Source organism: Mandrillus leucophaeus, unplaced genomic scaffold (assembly GCF_000951045.1).
Source record: "Mandrillus leucophaeus isolate KB7577 unplaced genomic scaffold, Mleu.le_1.0 Scaffold215, whole genome shotgun sequence".
Classification (NCBI taxonomy): Eukaryota; Metazoa; Chordata; class Mammalia; order Primates; family Cercopithecidae; genus Mandrillus; species Mandrillus leucophaeus.
The window spans coordinates 1,563,970-1,573,979 of NW_012102199.1; the positions used below are offsets into that span (position 1 = coordinate 1,563,970).

At 50.7% G+C, this 10,010-nt stretch overlaps 1 protein-coding gene across 3 annotated transcripts; it reads left to right on the plus strand.

Annotated features, from left to right (window-relative positions):
* The first annotated feature begins 3,163 nt into the window (after positions 1 to 3,163).
* On the plus strand, positions 3,164 to 9,796 carry FAM32A (family with sequence similarity 32, member A). Of its 3 annotated transcripts, XR_001006152.1 has the most exons (5): positions 3,164 to 3,273; positions 3,381 to 3,522; positions 7,155 to 7,278; positions 8,277 to 8,330; positions 8,644 to 9,796. XR_001006152.1 is itself a non-coding variant. In XM_011980601.1 (4 exons), exons 1-4 carry the CDS (start codon positions 3,200 to 3,202, stop codon positions 8,710 to 8,712), a joined length of 339 nt encoding a protein of 112 aa, XP_011835991.1. In that variant the 5' UTR covers positions 3,164 to 3,199; the 3' UTR covers positions 8,713 to 9,796. The 3 variants fall into 3 exon arrangements, 2 of the variants coding, with proteins under 2 accessions (XP_011835991.1, XP_011835992.1); XM_011980601.1 differs by lacking the exon at positions 7,155 to 7,278; XM_011980602.1 differs by lacking the exons at positions 7,155 to 7,278; positions 8,277 to 8,330.
* Positions 9,797 to 10,010: the final 214 nt, after the last annotated feature.

The following is a 10,010-nucleotide window of genomic DNA, read 5'->3' on the forward strand; positions in this document are numbered from 1 at the left end:
ATAGGGTCTTGCTCTAATTGCCCAAGCTAGAGTGCATCAATCAGGATCCTAGATCACTGCAGCCTCGAACACCCACACCCAGGCTCAAGTGATCCTCCTGCCTTAGCCTCCTGAGGAGCTGAGACCACAAGTGTGCCCCACCACATCCGGCTAATTTCTTTTCTTTTTCTTTCTTTCTTTCTTTTCTTTTCTTTTTTCTTTTTTTTTTGAGACGGAATCTTACTCTGTCGCCAGGCCGGAGTGCAGAGGCACAATCTCCACTCACTGCAACCTCCGCCTCCCGGGTTCAAGTGACACTCCGCCTCAGCCTCCTGAGTAGCTGGGACTACAGGCTCGCCCCACCACGCCCAGCTAATTTTTAAATTTTTAGTTGAGACAGAATTTCACCGTGTTGGCCAGGATGGTCTCGATCTCCTGACCTCGTGATCCGCCCGCCTCAGCCTCCCAAAGTGCTGGGATAGGAGGTGTGAGCCACCGCGCCCGGCCAAAAGATCGCCTTTCTTTTGACACAAAAGTGCTGGCAGCCCCCATCCGCTGGTACCAGAAGCCCCTCTGCACAGTCGTTTCCAGTTGTGGACGGAGAATTAGGCAGTGGATTGCTGCCCTCTGCAGGTAGGACTGAGAAAGGCAGCCCCTGTGCCCTCCTTTTTCTTGTATTCGGTAGATTTGGGGACGTTTGCTTCTTTCTTCTCCACCTCGTTCGCCTCTTCCCCCTCCCCGCCCCCAGTTAAAACAAAACAAACAAACAAAAACAAAACAAAACAAAACCAAAACACTACCCTGGCACAATTTGGACAAAATCTATGAGAAATAAAACGTGCAAATGTGCATAACCTTGGACCTAGCAATTCCATTGGTTGCAAAAGTCAGCCAAGATTTGTGGGCATGGATTGTGTTCATTTATCTAGGGCAGTATTAGGGCTGTTTCTAATTTGTTGGCTATTACAAATAAATCTTCAGTGAACATTCATGTACACAAGTGTATATAGGTCTATATTTTCATTTCATTTGGGTTAAAACCTAGGAATCTAATTCTTTTGTCATAGTATAAGTGAATACTTAATCTTTTAAAGAACTGTCAGACTGATTTCTAAACTGTTTATGCCTTTTAACATTCACAACAGCAGCACGTTTGAGTTCCAGTTTCAACACATCTTCACAGACACTTGGTAGGCACAGTCTTTTTAAATTTTTCTCATAACAGTTTTGTTTTTTTTTTTAACTAGGTTTTTGATACAGAGGGAAATAGAGAAGAAACCAAAAATTCCCATAGTCCTCTGCTGACATTAAAAAGATATATGCAAGGGTCGGGAGCGGCGGCTCACGCCTGTAATCCCAGCACTTTAGGAGGCTGAGGCAGGGGGATCACCTGAGGTCAGCAGTTCGAAACCAGCCTGGATAACATGGCAAAACCCCGTCTCTACTAAAAATACAAAAATTAGCGGGGCATGGTGGTGGGCGCCTGTAATCCCAACTACTCAGGAGGCTGAAGCAGGAGAATCTCTTGAACCTGGGAGGTGGAAGTTGCAGTGAGCCGAAATCGTGCCACTGCATTCCAGCCTGGGCAACAGAGCGAGACTCTGTCTCAAAAAACAAACAAACAAACAAAAAGATATAGGCATGTACACATCCTATGTAAGAAAACTGCACAATGCTGAAAGGATGAAAAGAAAGAAAGGGCCAGGGGTGGTGGCTCACACCTGTAATTCTAGTGCTTCAGGAGGACTGCTTGAGGACAGGAGTTTGAGACCAACCTGGACAACACAGCAATACCCTATTCTCTATTGATTTGTTGTTTTGTGGGTTTTTTCGTTTGTTTTGTTTTTTGTTTTCTGAAATGGAGTCTTTGTTGACCAGGCTGGAGTGCAGTGGTGAGATTCTGGCTCACTGCAACCTCTGCCTCCTGGGTTCAAGTGATTCTCCTGCCTCAGCCTACCAAGTAGCTGGAACTACAGGCCCATGTTACCATGCCTAGCTAATTTTGGGTTTTTGTTTGTTTTTGTTTTTTTAGTAGAGACAGGATTTCGCCATGTTGGCCAAGCTGGTCTCAAACTCCTGACCTCATGTGAACAGCCCACCTTGGTCTCCCAAAGTGCTGATTTAAATATATATACATTTGTGTTTGTTTTGTTGTTGTTTTGTTTTTGAGATGGAGTCTATTGGCCAGGCTGGAGTGCAGTGGTGTGATTTCAGCTCACTGCAACCTCCGCCTCCCGGGTTCAAGCGATTCTCCTGCCTCAGCCTCCCAAGTAGCTGGGACTACAGGTGCATGCCACCACACCCAGCCAATTTTTTGTATTTTTAATAGAGACGGGGTTTCACGCTGTTAGCCAGAATGGTCTCGATCTCCTGACCTCGTGATCCGCCCACCTCGGCCTCACAAAGTGCTGAGACTACAAGTGTGAGCCACTGTGCCTGGCATAAAATAGATTTTTAATTGTTTTAACGCACCACCAAACTTGTCACATAATATTGTCATTTACCTAAAACTGAAAAATTAATGGATACTGATTAGGTTTACAAAATTAGGCCCAGCTATCCATTGAACGCTCAGAATATGGCAATAAAAGAGAACGGGGGCGGCGCTCGTGGCTCAGGCCTGTGTGGAAGGCTGAAGCCGGAGGATCGCTTGAACCCAGAAGTTCGAGCCCAGCCTGGACAACATAGCGAGATCCCATCTCGACAAAAAAAAAATTAAATGAAAATATTAGCCGCGCTCAGTGGCGCCCGTCTGTAGTACCAGCTACTGAGGAGGCTGAGGTGGGAGGATCTCTTGAGCCCAGGAGTTCAAGGCTGCAGTAAGCTACGATCGCGCCACTCCACTCCAGCCTAGGCAACAGACCAAGACCATGTCTCTAAAAAAGAAAAAAAAAAAATCAAGGAAAGAGAATAGGTCACCCAAACATGTGCAAAACCCTCAAAAAGGGGATGGGTTTCCATCACCCTGTCCGAAGAACTGAAGACCGGAAGTGGGCGCCAATTACGGAAGTGTGGCAGCAGACAGGATGCGAAGGGCACTCCCTCCCTTGGCTCTCTGTCCCGCCCACTATCCGGAAGTGTGGCCCAGCTCCAGAACTAAGAGCGCATGCTCACCTTGTAGCTCAGCCAATCAAAGAGAAGTGAGGCGGGCATTCAGGAGGAAATAGTGTTTGCAAACAGGAAGTGTGGCAGTATATCTGCCGAACCACCGGAGAGTGTTATGGAGGCCTACGAGCAGGTCCAAAAGGGACCCCTGAAGCTGAAAGGCGTCGCAGAGCTGGGAGTGACCAAGCGGTGAGGCCCGAGGGCCCGCGGGATTCCGTCTTCACTCCCCTTAGACCTTTTATCTGGACCCCTGGTCCTGACCCTCTGACCCGCCCCCTCCTCGTGTCTTTTTCCAGGAAGAAGAAAAAGAAGGACAAAGACAAAGCGAAACTCCTGGAAGCAATGGGAACGAGCAAAAAGAACGAGGAGGAGAAGCGGCGCGGCCTGGACAAGCGGACCCCGGCCCAGGCGGCCTTCGAGAAAATGCAGGAGAAGCGGGTGAGCAAAAGCAGAAGGCGGCGAGGAGGGCGGGGACACCCGGCGCCGGGAGACTCGAAATTGGGGTCAGGGCTGGGGCGCTGGGAGAGCAGGGGAGCGGTCAGAGGAGACCTTAATTACGAGAAGATGATGCTGTGCGTGAGTGAGAGAAGAGTCGCCCTCTGCCGGGGGAGCGCCAAGGATGAGGAGACCCCGCTGGCCCTAGTGGGCAGCAGAGGGGAGAGCTAGAACTGGCGTTGAAAGGAGACCAGAGCTGGAGACCCGAGTTTGGATTCCAGTGCTGTGGCTCATTTGCCCTGCGACACTAGGCCAGTGACTTTCTTATTTCCGTGCCTCAGTTTACTTCTCTGTAGGAGTCAGGGTAGTAATTTATTCTAAGAGGGTTGGGAATTCGGGAGGAAGTCGTGAAAGTAAAAGGCAGTGCGTAAATGCTCAGTGGATGCCAGCTCTTGATATTAAATGGCCATGCTCACCGCTCGAAGTCACCACAAAGTTTGTTTCCAAGACAACTTGGGCAGATTCAAACATGTTGTTTATATTTTTTTATTTATTTATTTTTGGTGGAGTCAGAGCACTGCAGCCTCTGCCTCCCGGGTTCAAGCAATTCTCCTGCCTCAGCCTCCCGAGTAGCTGGGATTGCAGGCGCCCACCACCACACTCGGCTAATTTTGGTATTTTTAGTAGAGTCGCGGTTTCACCATGTTGGCCAGGCTGATCTCGAACTTATGATCTCAAGTGATCCGCCCGCCTCAGCCTCCCAAAGTGCTGGGATTACGGGCGTGAGCCACCGCACCCAGTCTCAGCTGTTGATGTTGAATGGCCATGGCCATGACGACTTTGTTTGTATTGTATTTAAGGCTCCAATAAATGATTGCTTCTTGATATTAAACACAATGTGTGCAGTGGAGAACAGAAGAGTTCATAGTAAGATAGATAAACTGGGTCCATTATGCTAGGGAGACAGAATAATCAGTGCAGGTCAGTGATTCTCAACTGGGAGTAGTCTCCACCCCACAAACCCCCACCGCTAAGCACATGTGGCAATGTCTGGAGACATTTTTGGTTCTCAACTGAGTTGGGGTGGGGACTACTGGCAACAGTGGCTAGAGGCCAGGGATGATCCTTCACACCCTGTAATACACAGGATAACCCGCTGAAGCAAAGAATGATCTGGCTCCAAATATCAGTAGCACTGAGGCTGAGAAACCCTAACCCTGGTCTAGGTGATTCTGTACGGTGACACTGGGGAAAATGGACATTGGGGACACTGGGACAATTAACTCCTTAATCCCAGGTCTAATTCAGGCATACAGAAAACACATGGGTGCACTACCTCTGGCCAGACAGACCTGAGTTTGACTCTGCCTCTACCACGAATTAGTGGTGTAACTCTGGGCAAGCCAGTTACCGTTTAGTTAAAGTAGCAGTAAAGTCTACCTCACAGGGTTGTGGTAAGGATTTAACAAGTCAGGTGGGCGAATCACGAAGTCAGGAGTTCAAGACCAGCCTGGCCAACATGGTGAAACCCTGTCTCTACTGAAAATACAAAAATTAGCCGGATGTGGTGGCACACGCCTGTAATCCCAGCTACTTGGGAGGAGGCTGAGGCAGAAGAATTGCTTGAACCAGTACCTGAGAGGCAGAGGTTGCAGTGAGCTGAGATCACGTCACTGCACTCCAGGCTGGCAACAGAGTGAGACTCCATCTCAGCGAGACTGAGTCTGGCTCTGTCACCCAGGCTGGAATGCAGTGGCTTGATCTCGGCTCACTGAAACCTCTGCCTCCTGGGTTCAAGCTTTCCTGCCTCAGCTGGGATTACAGGCGCCTGCCACCACGCCCGGCTAATTTTTTTGTGTTTTTAGTAGAGACAGGGTTTCACCATGTTAGCCAGGCTGTTTTTGAACCCCTGACCTCAGGTGATCCGCCTGCCTCGGCCTCCCAAAGTGCTGGGATTACAGGCGTGAGCCACCATGCCCGGGCTTTTTTAAATTTTTTGAAACAAAGCCTTGCTCTGTTGCCCAGGCTGGAGTACAGAGGTGTGATCTCGGCTCACTGCAGTCTCTGCCTCCTGAGTTCAAGCGATTCTCCTGCCTTAGCCTCCTAAGTAGCTGGGACTACAGGTGCCCGCCACCATGCCCAGCTAATTTTTGTATTTTTAGTAGAGATGGAGCTTCACCATGTTGGCCAGGCTGGTCTCGCTCTCCTGACCTCAAGTGATTCGCCGGCCTCGGCCTCCCAAAGTGCTGGGATTGCAGGCGTGAGCCACCATGCCTGACCAAGTGAATGCATTTCTGTCGCTTCTAACCCTGAGGCTGTAGTCAGAGGCAGGGCTGAGATTTTATTGCTGGAGCCAGAATGAGAGACTGATGCAGCTATCAAGAGACTAATAATGGGAGTTCAGAGTAGAGCAGTCGTGATGGAGTCAGTGGAAGGTAACAGGTTTGGAATAGGTTTTCAAGGATGAATTCAGTGTTAGCCGTTGGGCTAACCTGGGTAACCCGTAAGCTGGGAAAGAAAGAAGAGTCAAGGATGACCAAGACTTTGGGCTGGGCAGTTTGATGAATGAAGGTGCTGTTGACTGGGGTGGGAAGGATTGCAGATAAAGCACGTTTTCTGGAGTGGGAGTCGAGGGAGGGGAAACCAAAGCTATAGTTTTAAAGAAGGTAAATGCAGTGCCCCAGTAGAAATCCAAGTGGAGTCAGCCAGGCGCGGTGGCTCATGCCTGTAATCCCAACATTTTGGGAGGCCGATGTGGGACGGTCACTTGAGCCCAGGAGTTCGAGACTAGCCTGGGCAACATAGCGATACCCTGTATCTGCAAAAACTAAAATACTAGCTGGATGTCACGCCTGTGGGCAGAGTCCAGCCAGGTGCCTGGCATTGTGTGGCAGCTGGACAAGTCAGTGTGGCTTCTCACGAGGAGACACAGGCTTCGGCTGGGCTCGCAGCAGCAGGTAGAGGGACAGAGATGAGCAGGGTGCTTGCCTTAGAGGGAGAATCAGCCAGGTGAGGGCTGAGTGGACACAGAAGGAGGTGAGGAGGGAATGAAGGAGAAGACGGGGGACAGAGAGGAGCAGCCAGGTGGCCCTTACCAATAATACCTCATGATGCTCTGGGTTGACTGGGCTCAGCAGGGTCTGACCTCACTTGGAGTCTGGTGCAGTCAGATGGCAGCTGGGCCTGGAGTCTCTGAAGGTGCATCTGGGCTGGAGCATCTAAGATGGCTTTGCCGCCATATAGCTGGTGCCTCAGTGCTTTTTTTTTTTTTTTTTTTTTTTTGAGAAAGAGTCTCGTTCTGTCGCCCAGGCTCCAGGCTAGAGTGCAATGGCACTATCTCAGCTCACTGCAACCTCCACATCCCAGGTTCAAGCTATTCTCCTGACTCAGCCTCCCAAGTAGCCAGGACTACAGGGACGCACCACCAAACCCAGCTAATTTTTGTATTTTAGTAGAGACGGGGTTTCACCATGTTGGCCAGGATGGTCTAGAACTCCTGACCTCAAGTGATCCTCCCGCCTCGGCCTCCCAAAGTGCTGGCATTACAGACGTGAGCTGCTATGCCCCACCTGTCAGTGCTTGTTTCGTGGCCTCTTCCTTCATGTCATCTCATCCTCCAGGTCCTTTCTTTCCAGCAGGGCCATCAGACTTCCTACACAGCAACTGGCTTCCAAGGGCACAAAGCTAACGCTGCCAGGTCTTATGCATGGACCCAGAACTGGTACTGCGTTCCTTTGAGTTAACTGAGTCCACGGCCAGGTCAGAGTCAGCGTGGCACAGGGACTGCACGAGGGATGAATCATAGGCAGCACGGTTCATAGGGGCCACCAGAGAGTGGGCCACAGGCACCCAGCCAGAAGCCTAGAGCCAGGTGTGGCCTCAGATCTGTCTGGCTTTATATCCCACACTCCCAACTCTTTTTTTTTTTTGGACAGGGTCTCTCTCACTCTGTCGCCCAGGCTGGAGTGCATTGGTGTGATCATAGCTCACTGCAGCCTCAACCTCCTGGGTCAAGCAATCCTCTCACCCCAGCCTTTCGAGTAGCTGGGGCCATAGGCGCGTACCACCACAATCAGCTGATTTTTTGTAGAGTTGGGGTCTCCTTATGTTGCCCAGGCTAGTCTTAAACTCCTAAGCTCAAGCGGTCCTCCTTCCTTAGCCTCCCAAAGTGCTGGGATTACAGGCATGAGCCACTGCGCCCAGCCCACACTCCAAGCTGCTACAAAATACTGACGTTTGCAGCTGTCATTGAGTGTTTGAAGTGAGGATCAGAGCAGGTCATGGTGCAGGAGGCATATTTGAGAATAACCCTAGGGACGGTGATCCTAGTCTTGTAGCCCTAACATCAGGATGGGAAGTGTCACTTGAGTACCTGCTCTGTGTCGGGCCCTTTACCTCTCTCTTTCTCATCATTCCTCAAACCCGCTCTAGGACTTTGTTCTCCTCCAAACTGGCAGTGCTAACAGCCACCTCGGGATGCAGGAATCATGCCAACAGCTCCCAGCAGAGGCTGCTCATGGGTACACGCTCAGGCATTGCTGGTTCATTTCCTGCCACTCACGAAGCTGGCAACTGACCCGGGTTCCCTGTTGGACCAGCCTGGTTGGAGTTGAGGGAGGGGGACAAGACACACAGCCTGAAACCTCCAGCTGTTCTAAACGTGGGAGCCAGGCTGGCTGGGGCTCCATCTTCCATCCCATGTCGGCCGGGGCTGTGTTGAGCCTGTAAACTCACCTCCGTGTCTTTTTTGTCTCCAGCAAATGGAAAGGATCCTAAAGAAAGCATCCAAAACCCACAAGCAGAGAGTGGAGGTGAGTTGCCGTGTCCAGTCGGGGAGACTGAGCCATTCAGGGTCCCAGCTGGGCCCAGAGGCTAACAGCCTGGCAGAGGGAGCCATTGGCATGTTGACGAGAAGGGAAGTTTACCTAACAGAAGTGACACTTCCCCAGGGTTCTTCAAAGGGGAGCCCAGGGTTCAGGAGTCTGTAAAACCTGGCAGGGTGAGTTTGAGACGACGAGGCTCAGGAGAGAGAGGATGTGGGAGAGGTGGGGCTTGGCAGTGCCATTTCCCCCAGCACCCAACTTGGGTCTGCGCTGACACCAGCCTTCTACTCCACCTTCCCAGGACTTCAACAGACACCTGGACACACTCACGGAGCATTATGATATTCCCAAAGTCAGCTGGACGAAGTAGCCACCTGTCCCGGTATAGAGCAGCATCGAGGATTCGCAAAAGACCACCCTGGGGTTGGGTGTGTTTCCTTTGGTATATTCTAGAAACATGGCTTTACACACACCCTTGCATCTTCTGCTACAGACTGCTTTTCGAAGCTGTGTGCCCTCATTCTGGAACTTGATTAAAGTAAGATTGTCCTTGTACTCAGTTGAGGCTTCTTGGCAACGTACAGAAGATACACCCTTTTCGTTTGGATGGAAAGTTTCTAAGTTTATCCAGAGGTAAAGCCCATTGTGTGTCCGTGCCATGTAAAAATGTTTTCACCCCTGAGTTGCATCTAACGCTGTGAGGCCAGCCAGCTGTCTTCTCCTGGATGAGACAGACTCCAGAGGATAAGGAGCTAGCGCCATGGTGGCCTGCAGTGTGCAGAGCCCCGCAGGACCCAGCGTGGGCACCCTTCCAAGCTTCCTCTAGCTTCGGGCCTATGCTGTCCCCCGCAGGCCCCAGGGAAGTCACTTGCGACTCTGTGGCCTTCAGACTTCCTCCTCAGCCACCTAGCCACTGAGACAGTGCAGCCTGGGCAGCAGAACAGCCACCTAAGGCAAGAATGGAACAGACACACCTTGTTCCTTTCTGAGTCCGTTCCCCAAAACCCTCCTTCCAGGTACTTCTAATGGGTGTTTCCATAGCAGACGTTGCTAATGCATCACAGCGTTCTCTGAAATGAAACCCAGACACAGCCTGCCTCTCAATCCTCAGCTGGGGGCTGCTAGCAGCCTCTTATATTTACTCAGAGTAAATCACATGGATCCTGTTTGGCATTCCTGCCGTACGGACGCCTCAGGGGTGACAGGACCAGGGCAGAGCCCCAGTACAAACAGGCAAGGCTGCAGTCAAATGGGAGGGCCCAGGTGTTCGTGTTGGAGGGCTGGGATCTTGTAGGGCCTATGCGTCTTGGTTGAGGATCAAACCACATATGCTGTTGGGAGAAACGATCTCTGTCAACATAGATACTGAAAGAATAATGAAGGCAGAAGAGAAAAACCAAGTGTGGAGTTCAGGGTTGTCCTGTGTAAATTACACAATAAAGCAAAAGCCAGTTGTAAGTCTGAGTGTCGTCGTCTTTTTTTTTTTTTTCAGAGTCTCACTCTCGCCCAGGCTGGAGTGCAGTGGCATAATCTCGGTTCACTGCAACCTCCACTTACCAGGTTCAAGTGATTCTCCTGCCTCAGGCTCCCAAGTAGCTGGGACTACAGGCGACCGTGACCATGCCTGGCTAATTATTGTATTTTTAGTAGAAACAGGGTTTCTTCATA

What these genes read in the sequence shown, in the direction of transcription:
- FAM32A (XM_011980601.1), top strand. Translation starts at nt 3,200, where the DNA reads ATGGAGGCCTACGAGCAGGTCCAAAAGGGACCCCTGAAGCTGAAAGGC. An exon ending in AGAAAATGCAGGAGAAGCGG is followed by an intron (nt 3,523 to 8,276) that starts GTGAGCAAAAGC and finishes TTTTGTCTCCAG; the next exon opens with CAAATGGAAAGGATCCTAAA. An exon ending in CCCACAAGCAGAGAGTGGAG is followed by an intron (nt 8,331 to 8,643) that starts GTGAGTTGCCGT and finishes CCACCTTCCCAG; the next exon opens with GACTTCAACAGACACCTGGA.